The 24,495-nt window shown below is 37.9% G+C and overlaps 1 protein-coding gene across 1 annotated transcript; it reads right to left on the reverse strand.

Moving 5' to 3' along the window:
• Positions 1-3,419: 3,419 nt before the first annotated feature.
• Positions 3,420-24,256, reverse strand: rsu1 (Ras suppressor protein 1). The gene is made up of 9 exons (XM_033985714.2): positions 24,121-24,256; positions 23,887-23,999; positions 22,351-22,401; positions 21,080-21,200; positions 18,231-18,349; positions 17,596-17,678; positions 17,137-17,251; positions 15,723-15,855; positions 3,420-6,469 (listed from the first exon to the last, which is right to left on the reverse strand). Exons 2-9 carry the CDS (start codon positions 23,993-23,995, stop codon positions 6,367-6,369), a joined length of 834 nt encoding a protein of 277 aa, XP_033841605.1. The 5' UTR covers positions 23,996-23,999; positions 24,121-24,256; the 3' UTR covers positions 3,420-6,366.
• Positions 24,257-24,495: the final 239 nt, after the last annotated feature.

The following is a 24,495-nucleotide window of genomic DNA, read 5'->3' on the forward strand; positions in this document are numbered from 1 at the left end:
AAGCGAAGGGCCAGAGGGAGGGAGGGGAGGGGGGCCAGAGCGGGGGCCAACCAGAGGGGCCCCAAGGTAACGGCCATCATCAGATCGACACAAAGCTCAATGAAAGTGTGTATGATAAACGACCTCTGCACCACACTCATATCACACTGTACAGGCCAAGTGTTAATATGGCATTATGAAGGTCTGCACAAGGCTTGGGTTTAGCACAGGGAGTAGATTTGAATGGAAAATTGGCTGAATGCATTAGGCCAAGTTATACTGTACTGAATGAAATCTCATTAGTCAAAGTTTGGTCCCAATGTGAAGGTGGTGTTTGCAAGTGGTGAAACCATAAATACAAGGTGAAATGAACAGTTTATTATTTTATTTCTGTGAGGTATTAACTGCTAACACATAAAATATTTAAATCACCATGTTACCTTTTATTGCTTGGAAAATGCCATATTTGCCAAAACATGTTAACACGTTTTCACTAACCTTTTTGATGCTCTGAGTTTCCCCTCCCTTTGCTCCCTATGTTAAGTCACTCCCCCTTCAGGGCGCTATCCACAATCAGAGTACGTCCCACTGATGAAACTACTGCACATCGCATGAGGTCTGTCAAGTTGCTGTGTACAGTTTTGTATCATGGTTTTGTGTATTTATGGAGAATTGTCATGTGGGAGCTTAGGTGACGTAGGCTTGTGGGTGGAGCATCTTACAATTAACCGCCCAGGAGAGATCACCAAAATACTCAAACACGGTAGAAAGTAAAAAAAAATAAAAAATCAATTTATGTAAAAATTCCACAACAGCATAATACACACTCTTTACATATATATACTGCTTAGATCTGAAAACAGTGCACTTTTGTCTGAACCATTGATTTAATTCACTAATAGAAAATGTTTTTGAGAAAAAGTCAAAGCCTATTTTGTCTCAGCTCTCAAGAATCACTGTATATTACAGTGTTAGATTTTGACTTAGTATAGAGGATAGATTTGCGAGGCAACAAATAGGCTACGTCAAACACAGGCCAGGTCTAGGCTTTTCTAATTTGCCTCCAAAATGAGTTCATAATTAGTAGTGTTGGGATGAGGCACCATTTCCACAAGATGAGACAAGATACGAGATTGGGTCCACGAGAACATGAGACAAGACAAGGTTTTAATATGTATATTTGTGCGATTCAGTTTCCAATTTTGGCAGTATAAGGGATGTAACTCGCCAACCCTTAACGCTTTTTTTTGTCCAATCCAGAAGTTTAAAAAAATAAATAAATCGAATGAGATCCTTTTCCTCAGCTTTCTGACAATTTTGTCTCATGAGATCTTGTCCCATCCCCAGTAATTAATATATCCTATTTATTATCTTTTTCAACATTTATTTAACCAGGAAAGTCCCATTGAGATTACTAATCTCTTTTTCAAGGGAGTCCTATCTGTGTGCCCACTCAGATTGGTGACAGGCCTCCATACAGTGCCATACAAAAGCATTGTGTTTGTGCTGTAGTTTTAGGAGCCTAACTCTCTGAGCCCAAGACCCACCTGATGTGCACTTCTCCTGCATTTATTCAGTTTCAACTCTTTTGACATATTGTGAATTCTGTAACTGTCCTCCTTACAGTGCTTTGTAACAATAGGCAATATAATACGTGATATTGTAATTCTTGAGCCAGGACAATTTATTCTTTTTTTTTTTTTTTTAATCTTTATTTTATTATTTATTTTACTAAAGTGCTGGGTTTGTTAACCCCATCACCCATTCAACTTGACACTATAAATCATGTCTTGTGGAGTGACAGTGGCTCTGTGGTTAATCTTGGTGGTGGTCAGAGGGGCCAATGGTGCAGATTGGCAGCCTTACTTTCATCAGTCTCAGGGCAGCTGTGGCTACAATAGCAGGTTACCACCACCGAGAGTGGAGTGAATGAATGGACTGTAAAATGCTTCCGGTGTCTTGAAAGGTGCCGTACAATTCCAATGTACTGTTATTTATGCTGTACACAAATCATATTTCATTAGCACCATAGGCCTACAGATTTGTCAACTGTCTTATTGTCCTTAAATGTTCGTCTAGAGACCTTCATTTGCATCATTTACTCCAAAAATATTATAATATTTTCAAATAATTATAAAAATCACTTGTGATGTTTAGCAATAATTTTTCTTTTTATTTTGTCTCGACTCAAAAATGACTAGCCTAAATATGCCTTTGCACTATCTGCTGGCAAGAGAGTTGAGCAGCTTAAATTAGGCTAAAAAACGATGGTATGGATTCTAGGGTTTGAGTTATCATTAGGAGATGATTTGTGAATCCAATTGTTTCTATTCAAATAATCCGAATGAGCCCACCAGAGTAAGCGTATAGAATTTGAATAAAATAAAGTCCAAACCATCCCTCATAAGACCTATACACAAACACCATCTATATCCACTTAAATCTATGTATGCCCTGTCCCAGCTTTAACTTGTTGTGTCCTACTTCCTCCATGTTGTCTTTTCCCCGGCGTTTCATCTCAATTCATCTCTGGGCTTCCAAGGACACAATGGGTCCCAGGCTAGCGCACTCCATTGATCGCGGTGGCGTGATTTATAGGTGTGTGTGAAAGGGCCGCCCTGATTGTCTAAGAACTAGGAACCTCACTGTGCCACTTAACCGCCGCACTGACACCGACCACACACGCAAACAGGTAGGCGCTAACAGATGCTAATGCCACGCTAAAGTTTGGCCTTACCTCGCTAACATGGGAATTTGTTCTTTGGATTGCTGGTTTCGTATCTATGTTGAGATATTGTGTTCTTTTGGATCATTACTGTCTTTTATTTGGTCTTTTGAATGTTTGATAAGGATGTCTACCCCCCTCTGCTGGCAACAATGGGGAATGGGCAAATTTTTAAAACAACTAATTAACAGCATAATGTCAATAAGCATTACAAGAGGTAGTCTTGTCTTTAATACAGTTTAGACTGGTAGACAAGGAAATTTAAAGGGCATGTATGCAGCCTGTGCTCTTACAGTTTAACAAAGGTATTACAGTCACAACTGAACCTGTGTTGCCAGAGCCTTAACCTGCAGATAGACGACACATACATGCTTTTCTCATTCTCAGTAAATGGACAGGCCATGCTTCATTTGAAAGTTCAGAACCTCCAGAGTTCACTCACTGAGCTGCAGAGGCTGCACTAGCACTGATTAATGATTGGCTGCAGGTGCTGGGGTTTAGGTAGCGACAACACAGATCAGAGGGAGTCCTATTAGATTTGAACATGTTTAATTCATATCTGGGGACACAGATAGGTCATCTTTCTGAAATTTAAAATCTAAATCTTACATACAGTTCCCTAAAGCACTTACATGCCCATATATGGTGTTTGGTTAAGAGGATCTGTAAAAAAGGTCCTGTCTGCACAGAACAGCTTAGTAAAAACACAGGCACAAGCCATAGTGAAATGTCTTTATAACATTTTGATTGAAATGTTGACGCACAGAAATAACACTGTAATATAAAGGTAAATACATGTTGGCACATAAAACAAAGGCATGATTATTGGTACAGTTTTACAGTACAGTAAAAATAGTACTCGGTCCAAGTGTTTACAAAGTCCAGCTTCAAAACTGCACCACCACGTTTAAGTCTGCAGTAACAACAGGGTTAAACGTAAAAAGTTAACTGTGAGGCAATAATAGGACAAATGCATTTAAAAATGATACAATTTGAATATGATCCAGGACTAAATCAAATTCCAGGTGATAGGAATTTACAGACACTTATGATTTTGAAATTATTTTGAAGCACAAGGTATAATACTAGCTTATTTAATGCCATTACATAATGCAGTGTTTTTCAACCAGTGTGCCGGGGAACACTAGTGTGCCTTGAAAAAAATTAATAACACATTTTAAAAAATCACCAGTTACAATAACAAAACCAGAGCACAGCACTGACATTATTGGGCATATTATCTACCTCTTTACTATTTTAACTATACGGTTCAATTTGGTAACATTTTAGAAGGCGGAATTCAACCCAAAAAAATTTACATAAACTCAAAAAAGGTTGAAAAACATTGACATAATGTACATGGTATCCTGGGGTATTATAACTAAATTAAAGCCTCAGTAGACAAAATACATTCTTACACTGTTATTGGCTGGTAAAGGGTGTGTTTGTCCATTGTCAATGCGTGACCACTCTTTGGGTATTGTACACTTAAAATTAAAGAGGAGTTAAATAAAGCAGTCAAATATTGCATGATAGAGGTTAAAATAACACCATCACAATAATAACAAAGCAACAGCTTTAGCAAAAATTATTCCGTCCCAGAAATGTAGAAAACCTGAAATTATAAAAGGAGTGTATATGGAAATCATGTGAAATTACATTGTAGAAAACTGAACTGAAATGTAAAATAGCTCTTTCAGTTTTCTCTCACAGTGTTACACCTTGTTTTTCACATCAGGAGTAAAGTACCTGTTATACTTTGGTATTTAAACACACTGCTATTCCATGTATTTTCTCTTGAGATGGTCTTGTAAGTAGGGATGGGACAATACATAATCAAATTGTTTACTTAAAGGGTTTACAGAGGTGATGGCCTGACTAAAAAGGGTAGCTCGAAATCGTTAGTAGGAAATTTGGTGTAATTGCGATTAAGGCTGCACAATACATCGCGAAAATATCGATATCACAATATTGAAGGGTGCAACAATCGAAAAAGAAAATAAATATCGCAACAACAGAAAGTTACTGTTTTTGAAAGAAAAAAATGACAAAAAAAGGCAGATAATTTTCCTTATTAAGTCCTACATTAGACTTGAGTTTGTCTTTGTTTATTTTCTGTGAAGCTTTTACTTTAACAGTTTGACTAATAAATGAAAACATGTGTCATTTTTTGTTTTAATTTAATGGATGTTACTGTGTCAAAATATATATTGAAATATCGCAAAACAAAACAGTTATCAAATATTGCACGTTTTTCTCGTATCTTGTAGCCCTAATCGGGATAATGGTCAAGAAATGTTTGACCACAAGATGTTCACAATATTATAAAAGTGGTTTAAACATGGAGCTTATTCATAATAGTAAAATTATATAAAATTATGTTTAATAACCTTAACATTTTTAAACGGCCAGCAGTTTTAATAATTATTCCTTAATCTGTTATTTTGACAATGATAACTGTGACACATAATTTCAATATTGTCCCATACTTCTCATATGGAACTTATCCATAATAGTAAAAATATCACATACACTATGCAACTTTTTTGGTAGAGGATCTGCTTTTCTCCATGGAGATGCTATTGTTTTGCCTTGAATGTTCCATGGTATGTTATTAAACCAACTTATTTTGCGATTATTCAAACACATTTTTATTGCATGTTTTTCATACTTCGAAAAACACTGTTAGCGGGGCCACCTCTCCACAGATCTCATGTGTAACGTGGCCTGTTTGCCTCCATGGAGATAAGATTTAGTGCCATACTGTAGAATATTCTAGGCAAAGCAATGACATCTCCATAGAGACAAGCAGGTGCAAAACCATTCCTCAGAAAAGTTACATAATCCACCTTTAAACTGTCCGCAATTTTAATCTATTAACTGCTAACACATACCACATTTAGATCGCCATATTATATTTTTATTGTTTTAAAAATGGTATATTTGCCAAAGAACAACGTAATATTTTGTAAGATTCACTTTTCCTTTTAATGCCCTGAATCTCCCCTCCCTTTGCTCTCAATGCAAAGTCACTCTCCCTTCAGAGCGCTACCACAACACAATAATGGGTGTCGCTAATGAAACTACTGGTGGAGATTTGTCGTGTGGGAGCATGGGTGATGAAGGCTTGTGGGCTGAGCGTTGCACAGAATGTTAGAGCTAATTGTAATTGTTCTGAATACGTCTGGAAACAATCCCTAAATTTCTCAAACACACATGAATGACATCTAAAACCTCTTCAGGCACGTTTTGGATGAGGGAAAAACACTATAACATGGTAGATAAAAAAAAAAAGATTGTACATAATACCCTCTCTTTAATTTGTGATAGAAAATTTCAATATCGTCCCAGGCCTACATGTCATATACAGTTTTTTCCATTTCATCCACCAATAGGCACATATTACATAACCAAACCATGCTTCACTCTCCCGCCTGTCTGCTCTGTACAATAATGTTTTTTTTTACGTTTAGAGGAAACCAGCTTCCGTTCTTTTAAGGCATACTTCTGAGACAGCAACGTGATATAAAATAAAGCAGTGAAAATCATATCAAAACATTACACATAGTTCAGGATACACTCTGGTACTGTTGCATATATAAAGTGTTTCTGCAGTAGGAGACAGGCACATGCAGTGACCTCGCGGGCTCTTTCTTTGTGTCTCACTTGTTTTTAGCGGCCAGGGGTTTGCGGCTGATCTTCTTGCTCTTGTCGTTGTTCTTCTTCGGAGGTTCGGGGTTCGCTTGCATGTGCCGTCCGTACAGGCTGTGAACACAAATATAAACATCGATGAGGTTTTGGAGATAAAATACATTGTAATAGTTCCTGGAAGTGAAAGTTGAAGCATGAATTCCACCAGTGAGCGGAGTCTTCTGTGTTTGCCTTTCCACCATGTTGTTTTTAATGTTTTTTTTTTATTTTATTTCTTTTTGCATGTAACAATTAATACAAACGCCAAATGTCACATTGAAAACCTATCATAAATGCATAAACATATTTACGCTCACTTCAGGTGGAGTTTGAAATGGAGAACAGTAACCGCGAAGCACTTTTTTTTCCCAGAAGGTCGAAACAAAAACTGTATGGGAATTTTAAATATAAATAAATAAAATAACAATATAACTTTGAAAGCTTGCTGAAGGCTAATCAACAAGACGCTATCTACATCACTGCAGTCTGTTAGCGTGCTAGCTTTGATCTGAGAGAAGAAGACCAGAGAGCACCGGTGAGTCTGAACAAAGACCAGGTGCCGGGGGGGGGGGGGGGGGGGGGGGGGGAGGACAACAGGTTTCATGTCTGCCACCTGCTGGTAACAAAAATCGAATAAACTTGCAGATAGAAGCTGTAATTGTGTGAGTAAACCGTGTTATGGTTATTAGTTACCACATAGCCTCCACCATTTAAACTCTAATTATTTGATTTATTTTTTTAAAGCCTATGGGAAAAAATAATAGGAATTTTCCTTCAATACCACAGTGGGATTCAAAGTGGGTGGGACTGCTGAAATACAAATTTTGAAAAGGAGGCAACACAATTTACAATTTACCATCAGCCAATTGCAACCAACCAGTCAACAAGCGGTTTGTATTTGCCGTTAGTATAAACACACTTTCTGGTCAGAATTCCTCCAGCAGCTCCTCTGATATTTCACTTTCACAATAGAAAAGTTCAGATCTATTTCTGATCTGATTTTTAGGACAATAAAAGCTGTGTAATTAGCGTGTGAGAGTGGCTTTAACTAGTTAAGAAATACTCTCATATGACCCAATACTGACTATATTCAATTCATTTTTTCTCTCACTGGCAAACGTGATATTGTTGGTCAAGTAAAAAAAAACAAAAAACAAAACAGACATGCGACTACTTGTGTCCAAATCGGTCTGCATTAAAACAGTGATACGGGTGTCTTCGTAAAGATCGTACAGACGCTTAAAGCCTTAGTCCGTGTTGTACATAAGTAGTACAGATATGAACAGTGAGGCTGTCACGTCTCTCCCATGGGTGCTCTCACCAAAGAGCTCACCCGACTGGAAAGGCCTGTGCTCCTGCTACAGCCCGAAGAAATAATTGTGCCTCCGTCTCCCTCTCTCTCCCCCTCTCTTTGCGTCTCTTTCTATGCGACTCTCCGTCTCTCCTCTCTTTCTCTTTTCTTTGTCTCTCCCCCTCTCCCTCTGTTTCTATTTCTCTCTGTCTCAGTCTCTCTTGTGCTCTCTCTCCGTCTCTCCCTCTTTCTGTCTCTCTCGCTCTCTCTCTATCTGCTGCAGTCCTCTCCAGCGCCCCAGCGTCTGTGACTCATTTGAATGAAGCAAAGGGCCCATGCACAGGCTTTAACACTGGATACGCCTGTCACGATTACACATTTTGAAGTGTGATATACTGCTAAAGAAAACATGGATGATAATGTTGAAACTAATTTATGCCACTGACACAATGACCCTTTGTGGTTATCCAAAACAAACTATTCTAAAAACAATGAATAAACAGCAGAATGAAACACTTTAGTAGTTATTTTGTATCTATCATGAGTCATAGAAGTTATTTATTCAACCCTTTGCAACTGCAATCATGGACCATAGAAGAGAAAAATAACACTTCCCCAAAGAAAAAGTACCCATGATAAATACTGACCCCCCCAAAAAAGTGATTGTTCCATCTGTCATATAACGAGTATTTAAGATGACAAGACTACTGGTGCAAAAGGCTTTTAGAATATAGCTACCATATGGAGGGATTTTCAGATGGTACACACTGACAGTTACTCCTGAGTAGTACTTTTCCCATATACGTTTTTGCTCGAGTAATTTCTTAGGCACTCTTACTTGGTACTTCTACTTGAGTAATATTATTTTGAAGTAATGTTACTCTTACTTAAGTACAGTTTTTGGATACTCTGCCCAACTCTGCTTCTCCTCTGAAAGATTAGTTTCACAAAGGAATGCATGTTGTAGTTTAGATCTATTTCAGTTATTATTATTAATTTTTTTAAGCAATGAGGCATTTTCTTAAGATTATAAAGCCATGGTCCAGTTATGTATTTTTATAAGCATGAATTATTGCTCAATTTCTTCTTTTTCTTCTATGTTATTCATTTTTCGCTGTCAATTAAATCTTAACTTTCAAGACATAATAGATTAAAATGACTAGTTTAAAATAAATAAATAAAATTGCCACAGCATCATTTCCACCACCTACATAACTAAGTGTCTGTATCACTGTTCCATTCTAAGCTGTCCACTTGGTCCTTCCTGGACTTTCTCATAGATTTGTGAAGTGTCTGTCAGAGAGAGAGCAGACTGGTCCCAGGAGGAGGGGGTGAGGAGGGGGTGAGGGGGGTGAGGGTAGGGGGCAGGGTGCTAGAGTCCCATGGGTGCACATAGTCTGTATAAACTGGGGCTCCTGAGAGAGAGGGAGCTGTCAACATGGCAGTGCAGAGCATGAGACAAAGTGTTCTACAATATAGACACATGGATATATGACCACTGAGCTGACCATGTACCACCAGAATGTTAAAAGCTATGGGCCCTTCACTATCCAAATAACAAAGTCTAAAAACTATTTTCTAACCCTTGTCCTTTAGATGAAATGAAATGTAAATTATTGCATAAGCCAAATTATTATATTGTGCCTTTTGTCTGTAGGAAAAAAAAGGCTGCAAAAATATCTTATTAAAAGGGGCTGTACCAGAATCTTTCATGCAATATAGTTAATATTTGTTTTGCGTGAATACAGATAAAAAGCAGGTCTTAGTAAACAGTTGACTTATTTTGACCCTGTCTGCATCCAGCATTTTTATTGTCCCCAAACTAGGAAGTGAGCTGCATGCTAGGTGCTGTTAGAATTACCGTGACAGCCAAATTCTGGTCGCTGAGAGTTGTAAAAAGCTCTTTAAAAAACTAATTGTGGTGAATAAGTAAGATGCTAGCAATATGTTAGGTGAGTGAGGAATAACTTGAAAAACTAGTTTGGTTTTTCAGGTTTTTTAAGACAGTAAAAATCAGGTAATACAAAAATAAAGTAAAAAGCAAGTAAGTAATCGATCAAATAACCACAAGTGGTGGCACTTTTTCTGTGATATTTGCACTTTTATGGTGGACTGATGCAAAGGTGCGATCAACTCCTTGTTTTACAAGTCTCAAGTCCAAGTTAAGTCCCAAGTCAAAGACAGGCAAGTCCAAGTCACGACAATGGGGAGTCATGTTCCTCTGAGATATTCAGTGTACAATCAGCTGTAAAGACAAAATGGTTTTCAAAACACACTTTTGAAGAGAAGCATAAAGTTGTCTCAAGTCACAGGGCTCCAAGTCCAAGTCACTGGCATTAAATCCAAGTTGAGACCGAAGTCTTCTCAAGTGAAAGTCTCAAAAAAGACTCAAGTCCAAGTCACAACTTGCAAGTCCCCACCTTTGGACTGACATAATATAATTTGACAAAAAATTATGTTTTTCTAATCATTCTGATATTCAGTGCCTTCACCACATGCTTCACCACATGCTTGATTCAAATTTGATTAATAGTTCAGCCCTATAACCGCCAACTGCATTTGTGACCTCAGTTCAAAGTCAGTCCAGGTGTTATTTATAATGTTAATAATGTGCCTAGTGTTAGTGCGGAGCTATTAAAGTTCCTCATGTGTGGACTGGTGTCAGAAGCTTCATCACTGCGTCTCCAGCCTCCTGGAGTCTTTTTCTATAGTTACCCAGACAACTGTGGACACAGGTGTCCACACATATGTCCACAGATGTGTCCAGATGTGTGGACACCCATCAGGAGCAGGGGAACAGGGGAATTCAAGTCAGCCACTTTAGCACCACCACAATGTCTGACAGAGTTCAGGTCCTGACTAATCTAGATCTAATATAATGAGCCAGTGTTTCCAATAAACAGCAGCTAAAATCAGACATTTTAGCATTTTAAGATTTAACTTGATTTTGAGACTAAGGAATAGACTATACTCAATACCAATTCCGATACCACAATGATGATAAAAAACACTCTTTAGACAACAGAATGTGAGTTTCAACATTAAATGGTAGTACTTTCTTTAATATTGCCATGTGGTCTTATATTTGTGTAATCCTCCAGTCGTACAGGTAGGTTCAATAGTTGTCAGTGGGTGTATACTAGTCTGTGTGTCTTATACTTGTTCTGATACAGCTTAAGATCATTCTAAAGCTATTGACAAAAGGTTCATTTCTGTCCTGTGAATCTGTCTTTTCTTAGTATTGATACCTTCTCAAATGAGAGTCTAGTTTTGATACTTGTCTTAGTATTGATTAGTATCTGATTTTCGATAACCCTAGACATGACATTTTCACCAGATATTTGTAGCAGCCTAATCCACACATGCACATGTAAAATGCTGGCACACAAAATATGATATACTTTGTAGAAAAAGAGTTTGTTGGTGATGGATGTGTCAAGGCCCCTAATGGGATGCCTGGATTGCTCAGATGTAATTTTTTATCCCACTCTTTCACACAAAACATCAAGTTTTTGTGGACTTCTTCCTTCCATGTTTTCAATAAGATTCAGGACATGTGGCATGTGCATATGACCTAAAGTTACACTATGTAACTTTTCTAGTGGAGGGTCCGGTGTTTGATTGTCTCCATGGATATGCTATTGCTCGTTTTTCCATGTATTTCCATCTTGATGGAGATACACAGATAAATGCCATACTGTGCAGGCAAAGCATTACCACCTCCAAGCAGACAAGGAGGTGGCAGACACTTAACCATAAAAGATAAATAGTGCAATTTTAAGCTTTTACCAATATCCTCTGAAAATGTCTTGTCAGTAGAAACATTAGAAATGGATTAACTTCTTTTTAAACATTGTTAAAAAACAAAATAACTATGTAAAACAGACATTTTATAGTCCTTATACAAACTTGTCCATGGTGTATCTGGAAGCCCAAACCTCTATCGTTTCTGGCCCACAAAAGCAGCACAGTTATAGAAGAAAATATTGGACTTTTCTCCATAGATTCACCTTCCTCTCCAAATGAGGCTCCAACAGGCTGCTCTAAGTGTGCAGTGTCTGTCCCTGGAGATCCTCAGCTCAGGAAGTGTCTTCAAATATGCCCCACAAAGCGACCTGCGGGTAACTCTCCTAATATCACGTTTAGACCTGGTTACATTTCAGACAGGAGGTTCGAAGTTTACCTTAAAGCACTTAAAGCAGTTATCATTCTCATAGAGACAAAAGGGAACGCAGTATTTGGGTGTTTGCATTTAAGCTAGCTGCATTGGGCGTCTCGTTGGTGTAAAGGCCAATTAGAGCTGGGGAAGCAGTTGAATGGATTCAGATTGGGAAAATGTTTTATGGACCTCTCTATTCCACAAGGTTTAATTAATGACTAGAGTTGTCTCATGTTAAACTGCTACATATCCCCTTACAGAAATGTATGTGTGTGTATGTGTGTGTGTGTGTGTGGGGGTGTGTGGGGGGGTGTGGGTGTGTGTGTGTGTGGGGGGGGGTGTGAGAGAGAGATCGAGAGATAAATGCAGGAGGGCAAAGGGCATTGATCTGAATAGGCCTTCCTCCTCTCCTCCTGTTTCCTCTCCCTCATAGCTGCCAGTGCTTTAAACCGTTTTCCATTGGATCAGCAAAGGACTGAAGGGCCGTGCAGATCTGCATGAGGACCACAGCAAATAAAAGCCCCTAATTAAAGCTTTAAGGCTCATCTAACAGGAGGGAGGTCCGCTAGTCAAATGTCGGAGGAACACAAGAATTACAATTATATCCAGTTTTCTCAGTTTCCAAAAAGTATTTCGATAGTCCACAGATTTCTATAGATCTCCACAAATGTTAACAGAGTCCACAGAGTGTCCACAGATGTCCACAGAGTGTCCACAGATGTCCACAGAGTGTCCACAGATGTCCACAGAGTGTCCACAGATGTCCACAGAGTGTCTCCAACTTTACACACCGAAGTACAGAGTGTCTACAGAGAGGCTACAGATATCTACAGTGTCCACAGCAGTGTCCACAGCAGTGTCCACAGCAGTGTCCACAGCAGTGTCCACAGCAGTGTCCACAGCAGTGTCCACAGCAGTGTCCACAGCAGTGTCCACAGCAGTGTCCACAGCAGTGTCCACAGCAGTGTCCACAGCAGTGTCTCCAACTTTTCACACTGAAGTACCACTAGGTCTATAATGGGACTAGGTCTAAATTACTCTGGAATCCAGAATACACACTTTTCCAAATCTTATGGCGGGTTTAGTGCACCTGCAGGGCTGGTTCGGCACATACTGTGAGGGGTTACTTGCAGATTGCCTATTACACCCACTACAACAACTGCGGTGTGGAATAATGCGACAACACTAATGAACTACAAACCACTCCAGACTGCTGCAATATCTAGAAAAAAATGAACTTGGTGGATTCTTTCCACAGACCCACGCCTTACCTGAACCCTCAGCACTCAGTCAGGTCAGTGTGGCAGGGCGCATTGATTTTAAAGATTTTCTAAATCTGCAGGTCCTGCGCAAGTCCCAAACCGCATAGCACTCGAGGTCAGTGTAAGTCCAGCGTTACAAAGATGTGAATCTGGTTACTGGTGAATCTCCCTGTTTTCAGATGAGTGTGATTGACAGGTGGCTTAGCCAAACAGGGGCATGCATGGTCTGTCCATATCAAAACAAATACAGCTGTTTATAAAGAAAAAAATAGAAAAATATCATAGGGGTCTGAAAAATGAATAAGTGAAGCACTAAACTGTTAATCTGAGCTGAGAGAAATGTCATTTTGTTTTCACAGTAAATGATCAGTGACCAATGAGCTCCCTCGTTGCACAGCCATGTTTGGTTCTAGCTCGAGGCACGACAGAGGGAGTGGTGACAAGACTGATATCCCTCTGTTTAAAAAATATAGAGATGTCATTCTGGATTTGCCAGGAAACTAAATTAAGGGCAAATCAGGTCTAAAACAAGACTATCATTACAACAGTCCTTGACAAGAACACACTCAACGGAGGACAGCCATTTGGATAAAATAGATAAACCATATTTTAGAAATGTAGAGGGCTTTGAGTACAACCTAAAGGGGCTCATGTATAATATAAATTCGGTGTCAGAAGATCAGTTACATCTGCAATTTTTATTATTATTATGATTTTCATTTTCATTTTGAAAGCATAAAACAATAATCGTTCCATGGCTTCTAATTATAATTTGAGGTTTATGTATCAGTGCGGTCCAATGCTGCTGTGAGGTGATGACAGAGTTGAAGAGAATGTGCAGACAAAAGACTTTAGCACCTGTCCACTCTCATGTCCACACCACATGGACAGTGTGGCCATGTTTGAGAGTCTAATGAGAGGAGGTACCCTGGCTAACACAGTGCCATAAGCCTGCCTCTCCGGAACATCTTCCATCTTCAGGTCTTTTCTTCCAGTTAATGTGTGGACTAAACCAAATTTGTGTATGTAGAGTAGAGTTGTCAAAACTCAAAAATCAGATACTAATCAATACTAAAACTAGTATCAACACTTAAAACGTCACATTCACAGCACAGAAATTAACCTTTCCTGAATAGCTTTAGAATGATCTTGAGCTGTATCAGAACAAGTATAAAATCTAGTCATCCTGGTATGTTCCATAGTGGTCCATGGACGTATACTAGTCTGAGGAATTACATAGATACAAGACCGCATGGAAATATAAGGGAAAGTACTGCGATTTAATCTTAAAAATCACATTCAATTTTTTATTATCATTGTGGTATCGGAATTGGTATTGAGTCTTGAGTCTATTCATTAGTATCAAAAGTTAAAAATTGTAATATCGTGACAACACTACTTCATACAGTACATTCTCCTCTCAGAAACCAACATGGTCTTGATGGTATTGTGTGTGATATAAGCGCAGTAGCAGTAGCAGCAGTAGCGTGTCCAGAGGCAGAGAGCAGAGCTGACAGGCCTGTGTGTCCGTATGCAAAGCCTGGGTGTGTGCTTCTGTCGCAGCCGTGGAGGATTAGTTCCAGGGTGCGCTCCAGAGCAGCTCAGCGGGAACGTTTAGATCCAGGATTTCACCACTTTGGATCTCGTTTGGCTCCCTGTCCTCTGACACGACACGTTTAAAAACAACAGTGTGACTCCAGTCAACCGGATCTACACATTTCGTAACACACATTTTTGGGAGTTTCAGAATTTAAATTTTAAAACAGTACAGTAGAATTTTTTTTATTTTTTTATATATATATATATATATATATACACAATCACATCTGCAGTTCATGAGTTTTGTTGAGTTTTGTTTATCGTAATTGTTTGTTTTGTGTGCATTAATTGGGTAGTAGCTTTCCTCGACTCCATCGTCTTTTGTTCTTAAAATATAAAAAGTATACATTCTGTTTTTGTTTTTTTCTGTTCGTTTTTCCAATTACCTTTTTTCAAACTTGGACCATTTTTGCTTGGGTAACTTTTGTAGTAATATTCTTCGGTATGAAATTACATAGGTTTGGGAATATGAGGAACAGTGTGATTGTTCTAACAGGTATCCACTTCACCACTGCTGCCAGATGATTATAATCAGAAACACCTGGCAGTCTTGTGTGATGTCCCTAACTACTGTGAATTACAGAGGCCACTGAAGGCAGCACACAGTTTTTGAGTAGAAAGCTGCACATTTTCTTAGTTTGCACTAAAGTTGCCAAAAAAATGACTAGGAACAGTAGATTATGTTATTAAAACATATACACAGTTTAGTAGATTACTCATTTTACAAAAACACACATTTATTATTTACTAAAAATTATTTTCCCAGTTTGGTCATTTTTGGTAATTTTAGGTTTCAAATTCACTCTAGGGAATTCCACAACAGTTACCCAACAATTATGTAGGCCAAAACTCCTCTAATGCACACAGAAATTAGTATTTGACAAATGGATATTTTTTGTAAAAAAAATTTATATGCAGAAGTGTTTAGTTCCACTTCCACTCAGCCTGTGTGATAGTGTGTGAGGGGATATACTCAAAGACATAGGACAGTGTGAAGGGGTGCAGTGTTGTACTCACTATTTGTACGTCTCCGTGCGGACATACTCAAAGACATGGGACACTCCAAGTTGGAATTGGTCTGCGATGGGTGTGACCCAGGGGTTGTTTTCGGCTTTGAAAACCTGCTTAGGCCCAGTCAAGTCCAAGTTTCCTACCACACAAAAACCTTTATATCACCACTGCACCACCAGAAACAAGAGACTAATCAAGGCATTTTAGAATACTCATGGCCACCTTTGTATTATGCTTCTCATTTAGGTCATAACTATTATGACCTATTACACTTCTATGTGGTATTAACTGCTAACACATAAAATATGTAGATCACATTATATTTTACTGTTTTGACAATGCTAAAATTGCTGAAAACAGTGCATCACTAGATTACTGAAACATGCATGGATGACATATAAAACCTCTTCAGGCATGTTGTTGATGAGAGAACAACGTTATATCATGGTAAAGAGCTCCAAAAAGTCCCAAAAAAATTAAATAATACCCTCTCCTTAATAAAAGGTATATGCTACAACTTTTTTCCCAGAAATTTTAACTAGCTTACAGACAGTGCACTAATCGCTTGGATAATGTGTGTTGTGTCCTGGTTTCAAGTGGCTGTGTGAATCAGATGCCATGTTTACATGCTCACCAAAAAGGATTTCTGGAGTTATCGGGTTATTGAAATGTCATGTAAACAATTCCATCTGATTTATTTCTGATTATGCAGGTTTGGACAAAAATGTGCAAAAAAGGCAAACTCATATGACAAAGACTAAAATGAAAGAGAAAAAAGATTGAAAGAGCTTTTTAAAATTCATTGCAGTTAACCCTGATAGTCAAATAACAAATAAATAATTAAATAACAGATATTATGCTTTACTTGTATTGTTATTGGCCTTTAAACATGGTCTTGAGTATCTTTTGTCTGGAATTTCACGATTTAGACCTTAAAATAGTGGCCAGTAAAAATAAATAAATAAATAAACACATACATCATGGGTCTGTGAATGATTTATGGACTTAAAAATCATACAGGTTCTCCATCACATCTTTCTACAGAGGATTACTGAAACCAATGTGATTGATGTGAAATATAACTCCAGGTAGTTTTTTAATGACGGAACAACATTCTAGCATGGTTAAAAGCTAAAAAATTATCTATTTAGAATAATGTGCTCTTTAACTGACACATTTCACCAAGTGTTTTGGATAATCAAATTTATCTTGGATATGCAATACTCAGACATATTTATTGTGTGATTTGAATTATTTAGGTGTCTAATTTTAGTGGCCATATGAATGTAACTGATCACTATCAAAAGGAGATGGCTTCATTGTGCAAAATGACTCAAATATGTGCTAGATAAAAAAGTGATTTAACTATTCTAATGTGGTTTCAAATCAAAGAATAATGCATAAAGAGTGAAAGACTGACCTAGTTCCGGGGGCAGCACCGTGAGCCTGTTGCCCTGGATGTGGAGCTCTTTTAGCTGCACCAGGTCTCCGATCTCCTTAGGCAGTGAGATCAGGTCATTGTCCCTCAGACTCAGCTGAAAGAGACGAATCCACACAAGTAAATATATATGTATTCAACCATCACACTAGGAATGGAATGATTCATCAGAATAATTGTCGATTATTAAAATAATTGTAGTCATATTTTCATAATCAGAAGTAAGGCTGAACGATTTGAGAAAAAAAAAATGTTTTTTATATTTTGCAATTTACTAATTGTGTCCATTGAAATTACAATTTTGCTTCAATTGACATTAATTTTGCAGCCCTAGTAACAGGCATTTCAGCCTTATAACACACACATGAATCCATGTGTGAGAACATACATGTATCTAATCTTCATCACGTCTGTCACTAATTGAACATGAGAGTAACTTACTATTTGCAGCTTGGAGAGTTTCCCGATGTCTGCCGGTAGTACCTCAAAGTCATTGTCACTCAGGTAGAGAGCTCGCAGGGTGGCTGTGAAATGATGAAAAAGAGGACAACAAAACGGTGTTAACAGCATCTCATTTATTTTGAGTGGAATCTAGTTAAAAAGGACTTAAAGTGTTTTATGAATCCATAATGTTGACTTAATTTGGGAGGATAATACATGTTGTAAATATAAATGGGTTTTACACCAGTCAAGATGCAGTTTGTGGAGAAATGTGTTGAAAATTACAGGAAGTAGAGAGTTCTAAAATGATGCCATCACACTAAGGAGAATTCTGTCCACAAGTTTGGCACAATTTACACAAGAAACACATTTTTTTCTGATACTTTAAACATTATTTCAACAAAATAAATGTGTTTCCTATATTTTTATTTGTCAAATATTAATTTCTGTGAACATTAAAGGAGTTTTTGCCTATTGGTTGAAAGTTAACGGTTATGGAATTCCCTAGTGTGATTTTATAATTTCCAATCAGGAAGTAAAAAATGTAACCTGAAAAATGGCCAGATTAGCCTGTTTAACCTGTAGGCACTTTAACTGTGCACTACAAAACCATTTTCCAGGTACAAGCCACTCACTGAGGTAGAAGAAGTTGCCGGGCAGAGAGTTGTGGTTAAGGTTGTTGTAGGTGAGGTCCAGCACTTCTAAAGCAGGTAAAGACCCAAAGCCTCTGGGCAGAGTGCTTAGACGGTTCATCCTGGAAACACACCCACATAAATGTCATTCACTTCTTCTCCATCATATATGCTCAGGGCAAAATGTGGTTTACCACAAAAACAAAAATGCAGCCGTATAGTTATAATAGGGGAAGAAATAGGGAAGTTTAAAGAAGACATATTGTGCTTGTGTCTGCTGTATAGTTATAATCGATGGCACTCGTGAAATCACATTAGTCATCTAAAACAACTTAATAAAAGAAACAAGTCCACTCAATTCTGTACCCAACTGCAGTACCCAATGGGAGCTGACGTTGCTGTAATTGTCATTATAACAAAGCGCGGCAAAGTTGTCAGCACCTCCGATGGAAAGCTGCACATCACAACAGCGAACCACAGATTTTTTTTTTTCATCTGTGCCAAAATGACTATTCAATGCTGCCGAATCCTACGCATATCACTGATTAAGAACAGTGGCCTGGCTTAGTAGCTCATGACTTCAAGAGAGATCCCACAAAAGATCCCAATCTTGGGTGTCCAAACTTTTTTTTTTTTTTTTAAACAGAGGGTTTACAATATATATTAAAGGAAGGGCCACAGCCTACAGAGCAATGAAGTGAAACATTCAAATTGTTACATTGGACATAGGTTTTACTCAGCCACAACACCTTTAATAAAGCTTGGAACATTTATGTTACGTTTTTATTATGTTAAGTCTGCGTCACATCAAAGTGTTTGTTATTATAAAAGTTATGACTGCAAATCTTTTCAAAATTTGCAACAAACATTACTACTTTTGATAATTTGCCGCACTTGGCACCCGGGCCATAGTTTGACTACCTCTACACTACACACTTGAATTTGAATAAATAGATTTTCCTCTGGTCTTTATCCAGGTATTGGTAGTGTACTTGGAGGCTGTATATCGTTTAAGTAAATGGTTTGAGTACGTGCATCTTTCCCAATCCCCCTCATACATGTATAAGAGTGTTCCATTATCAGACTGCAGCCATGAGAGCGGATGGGCTGGTCATCGGGGCTGAGCGACAGTAGTGCGATCGGAATGGAAGACCACGGCTTAGATCCACACATGCTCTACGGCTCCACGGATCAACGGCCAATCCCTCGGTGGTGATCCTGTGTGGGTGTGAGGCTGCATGTAAACACCCCCCAACCCTCCGCGACAGTGCCAGGGACAACCCGAGACAGACAGACGAGGAGAGAGATGCAGAGGTTTAGCCTGGATCTGTGTGCAGGGTTCAGCAGGAGGAATCAAGAACAGCAAAAATCTTCAAATATTTTGTTGTGGTACCTAGTTTTGAGGTTGCTATGTCAACAACAGCAACATGGACTACTATTTTCGCACAAAAGGATTAGCATTATTTGCAATTAACAAATCCTAAAAGTTGCAGTTCTTTAGATAATGTAATGTCTAATTAATGTAATTAGCAATGTGACGTTCATGCCCGAGTCGACGCTTTTGAACGGTTCCTTAACATGAACGGTTTGAACAGGAACAGATTTTTGTACAAAAAATATACTTAGCATCATAACAGTCTAATTTCTATTTTAGTGCAGTTTTATTTAGATTATCTATCATTTCCAAGAGTAAACTGATCCCCACTATTAGTATGAACAATTTAATTAAATGTTAGCCTAGATCATTTCTCTGTGTCATTAGTTTGTTGTTAAAATTAGGTCTCACATTGGCTTCTGTCATAATTAAATACAAAAAGAGCCAGTCTTTTAAACGGCTCTTTGAAATGAACAGAGCCAAAAGATTTGGATCCCATGAAAGAGCCAAAAGTCCCACCATTAAATGTAATTTTGTAAATAATGTAAAGAAACAGTGTCTTATTATATACAAAACCTGCTAAACCTGTAGTTTAGACCTCTAAAATCTAGACAGCAACCAAAATGCTATTTTTTTTCACATGGCTGGTGCTGATAAGATTTTTTTTAACTGTGGTGATTTTTGAGTCGGATATGTCGGACCCATTTTGATAATTTTTTCCAAGTAACTCAAAATGAAATGAATATAAACTCTGCTACAGTCTGTACATTGTACAGCTCTAAATGATAAATAGTACAGCTGTACACTGTGAAACATTCCAGACAAAGCAATAAGAATCACATCTCCATGGAGACAAGCAGATGGCAGACCCCCCCCCCCCCCCCCCCCCCCCCCCCAACAGAAAAATTACACAGCAAACTTTAATTTTAAATCCATATTTAACCTAATTGTTTTTGTTTGTATAAATTTTTTTTGCTTTCACATTTTGGTCAGAAAGTCTCAAAAGCCTGTACCCAATGTTTTTCCCATGTATCTGAGAAAAGTTTGTCATGTCCCAGGACAGATATATTGTATAAGCAGCTCGCAAGGTCAAAATATGTCTTATGTGTACTGTCTGCATGTAATTAGAAAGTATTTTATTGTCCAATAATCAGGAAGTGCAGGTTTGCATGCTAGTTGTTATCTTGACTGTGACAGCAAAAACCCCACGCTGGTCTCAGAGTTGTGAAAAGTGCTTATAAACTCATCACTAATTAGTACGTTCTAAATTCTTAAGGTAAGTGACAAATACATGTTGGTTTATTTGTTTAAAATGAATTAGTTCTGTTTTTCATGTTTTTTAAAACAGTAAAAACACCACATCAGCTTTTTAAAGGAGCATTACTGTTCTCTGGCCTCCAGCTAAGATTTGCACATCTTTGAGCATAACCTAACCCAAATGTAAATGAGAGGAGCTGTGTGTGTGGTAAGTCCATACCCCAGGTTTAGGTGCTTGAGCTTCTGTAAGCTGCTGATTTGAGTGGGCAGCTCTTCTATCTGGTTGTTGAACATGTTGAGCACCTCCAGGTTCTTCAGCTCGGAGATGTTTGGTGGAACGGCTGAAGAAAACACACGGGAGAACAGTCAATCCAACAGGACAATGACAGCATTATATACAATACTACAGACTGATCACTCTATAGTGTCGGGACAGACTACTCTGCTACTCTCAGGTGAAACCCTAATACCATTTTTATCAACACAACGCAAAAAAAAAAAAAAGCAGCATATTTGTTTTATTGTATTTTTAATAGATTATAACTGTAACTTCTTATATTACAGTTTACAATTCACACAAGACACACAAAAAATGGCTTTAAAATGAATATAGGGTTGTGCCAACATTAACTGAGTGTTTTTTCCTTAGCAAATCTTGGAAGATTTAGGACTTGAGTGTCAAAACAAATGAAAAAAAAAAAAGTATAAATCAGTTAAGGACAAAATGAATGACTGGATTGATTTATGCAGGTTTGTGGAAAACAGTAGCACTGTTCTAAACATAACTAAACCTGGTTATAAATAAGTCCCACACCCATGTGTCACATGAAGGATTACAAAAGGCAGACTCAGCTGTTCTATACAAAACATTGAACAGGCAGCTCTGTTGGTTTTTTAACATAATAACATAATATTCAATGGAGCATTTAAATGAGAATGCTTTTCACATTAAAATAACTTCAGATAGACTTTGTGTGTTGGCTTTTGGTGACCTCTGCAGGCAAACAACAGAACTGCTTGACAGATTACAGAAGAGTAATAGAAGTCACAAATGTAACCACAGTGATAGCTCTGTGCAATGTTCATTAGTGTGCTAAAGAAAATATTTTTTAAATGACAACATTTGGTTCTACACACTGCTTTAGTGTAGAAAAGTGATGGTGGTTACTGTAGGCCTCTTCAAACTGATTTAAAACAAATGTGTCTAAGAGCAGGAGTTTCAGAAGACAACATTTTATGGGCCAATAATATTAGAATACAAGTGGGAACAGCTAAAATGAATAGCTTTAAATCATAGATTTTGTTGAAAAATCACAAATTCTAGGGTCTAGACTCCAGTAGAAATAATCAGTTCAATATTTATGAGTTTTTCTTCAAGACATTTCATAAGAAAGTACAATGTAATCAATGGGAAAAACTGTCTCTTTCCACATCATCACATCTAGAACCTGATAGATAAATTCACTGTTTCTTGGCTGTGATGAAACTCACCTGTGAGTTTGTTGTGACTCAGGACCAGCTGAGTGATGTTGGCCAAAGTGACTAGAACAAGAGAAAGCACAATTACAATTTGAAAAGAAGTACTTTTAAAGCGTTATTACTCTGATAATGCAACCAAAAATTCTAATTCCTTCATGAGTGTTGTACATTTTCAAAAATAATTTCTTATAAGCATACCCTGCAATACAATAATATTTTTGAACGGAGTTTAATGGTCTATTTGGTCTAACACAGCCCCCGATTTCTACTGGCCCTCAGCCTTCTGCTAAACTCGGATAAATCGATCATAAGCAGCCATTTTGACAGCAAATTTAGGTGATTCTATAACTACAAACTAAATACTATCACATTTTGATACAGACCTAAATGAATGTTACAATCCTTAAACAGGTCTGTTTCTCTCCATCTTTCTCTCTCACTCGCTCTCTCCCTCTAACATGTCTCGTCAATATAGAAGCTCAGAGAGCATTTCTTAGTAAATATATATTAATTTTATGTAAATAAGTGACGTGGTATTCGTAAGTGGATGTTGGTGAAATATGCGCAACTGTCATTTAAGAAGAAATTTGGCTGCTTAAAAACACATTGTGAATTTGGCTCACAGTTTTGTTATTGTTTTCTTAATGTGGAACTTAAAAACATTTTCTAACAACATGACACAGGACGTCTTTCTCCAAATGAACACAGAAACAGTCTAAGTTTCATGATGAAGAGCAAAGTGCCTAGGTTTTTCCAATTCTGACTTGGGTTTGGAGGGATAACACCTGTGGTAAATATTTATCCTAGTTCAACATCAGTATTTAAGAGGCAGTTTATGTGGTAAAAAGTTGTAAAGGAAAGCACAAAAATACAGGAAGTAGTGCGAAACTCTAGATAACCCTAACCCTATCCCTGACCATTTAGGCACTTTCTGACAGATTAAACATTGACTTGACAAAATTAAAGTGTTGGCCATTTTTATAAGTAAAACAATAAGCCTAACTACTGCTGTGCATATTAGACAAGTTGCTTTTGCTAGATAATAGTTATGGAATGACCTTATATAATATCTCATATCTGCTGCCCATGATCAACCAAGTAAAATGATAAACTCAATTAAAAACTTCTTTTTTTTTTTTTTTTTTTTTGTAAATATATCTGTGTAATCCCTCAATCGTCCAGGTTTTTTGCTTTGTAAAATATAATTACTTTTAACCTTGTTTTAGTGAAATGAGCAGATCACCTTTTACCACTATGCCACTGAGAGAAGAGGCATGTGTTACTGGTTACATGCTATACTCCAAATAACTGGTGTATTATGCATGTATACAATCAAACCATGGAAAGATCTCTTTACAGTTGAGTGTTGGGACAGCATCTCTGAAGGACATATACCTTATACTCAGGCTGTGGACGGGACCATCTGAGTATTCTATGAAAACTATGAGTTTGTTCACGTGTTATTACAGTCATGGCAAACCGTTATGGACTGGCCAAATCATCAGTCAGCTTTCCCAAACATTCCAGGCGTATTGTGGAGTGTCTTACAAAGCCCCGGGACGTCCAGCATGTTGGAGATGCCACGGTCACACATGTCCACCTCCGGGATGTTTTTATCCCGACTCTCCTCTACGATCTTCTTCAGAGACTTGGACATTTTTCTACAAATAGACACAAACCGCAGGGAAAGTGAGAGGCTAGCTTACACGTAGGCTAATATTAGGCACAAAAGTCCTGGCAGCAAGTTATTTGCAGACAGAAGTGTTTCAAAGTGGCACTTACGACTGTACGTGGTCAGCGATCAGTAAAAAGTGACAAACAGAATGAGAGGTTTTATAAAAAGTAAGTGAAATACGGAGGCTTTACGGTGGAAAAGCTTCTCCGAGCTCCACCCTGCGGAAGTTTACACTGGAGACACATGTCCATAAAAGGGCTCGTCCTACGGCACGTCCCACAGCGAACAGAAACACTAGAATGACACTGATCCTGCAGGGATACGTGCGGCGGCCATGTTGGAACTGCACGAAGCCACAAAACTAACAGAAACAAAATATTACACTAAATGTATAAGTCCAACTTTGATATTCCGTTCTTTTATTAAGTTATTTTACATGAATATTGCGATAAAATGTCCAAAATATAACATAATGATCCACG

The sequence above is a fragment of the Periophthalmus magnuspinnatus genome, chromosome 20 (assembly GCF_009829125.3).
Source record: "Periophthalmus magnuspinnatus isolate fPerMag1 chromosome 20, fPerMag1.2.pri, whole genome shotgun sequence".
NCBI classification, from domain to species: Eukaryota; Metazoa; Chordata; class Actinopteri; order Gobiiformes; family Gobiidae; genus Periophthalmus; species Periophthalmus magnuspinnatus.

Excerpts from the sequence above, each read along its gene's own strand:
- rsu1 (XM_033985714.2), bottom strand. The coding sequence starts at position 23,995 with ATGTCCAAGTCTCTGAAGAAGATCGTAGAGGAGAGTCGGGATAAAAAC. Across the intron at positions 21,201-22,350 it reads GAGTCACAACAAACTCACAG|CCGTTCCACCAAACATCTCC; the intron begins GTGAGTTTCATC and ends TGTTTTCTTCAG. Across the intron at positions 18,350-21,079 it reads CTCAAGCACCTAAACCTGGG|GATGAACCGTCTAAGCACTC; the intron begins GTATGGACTTAC and ends GTGTGTTTCCAG.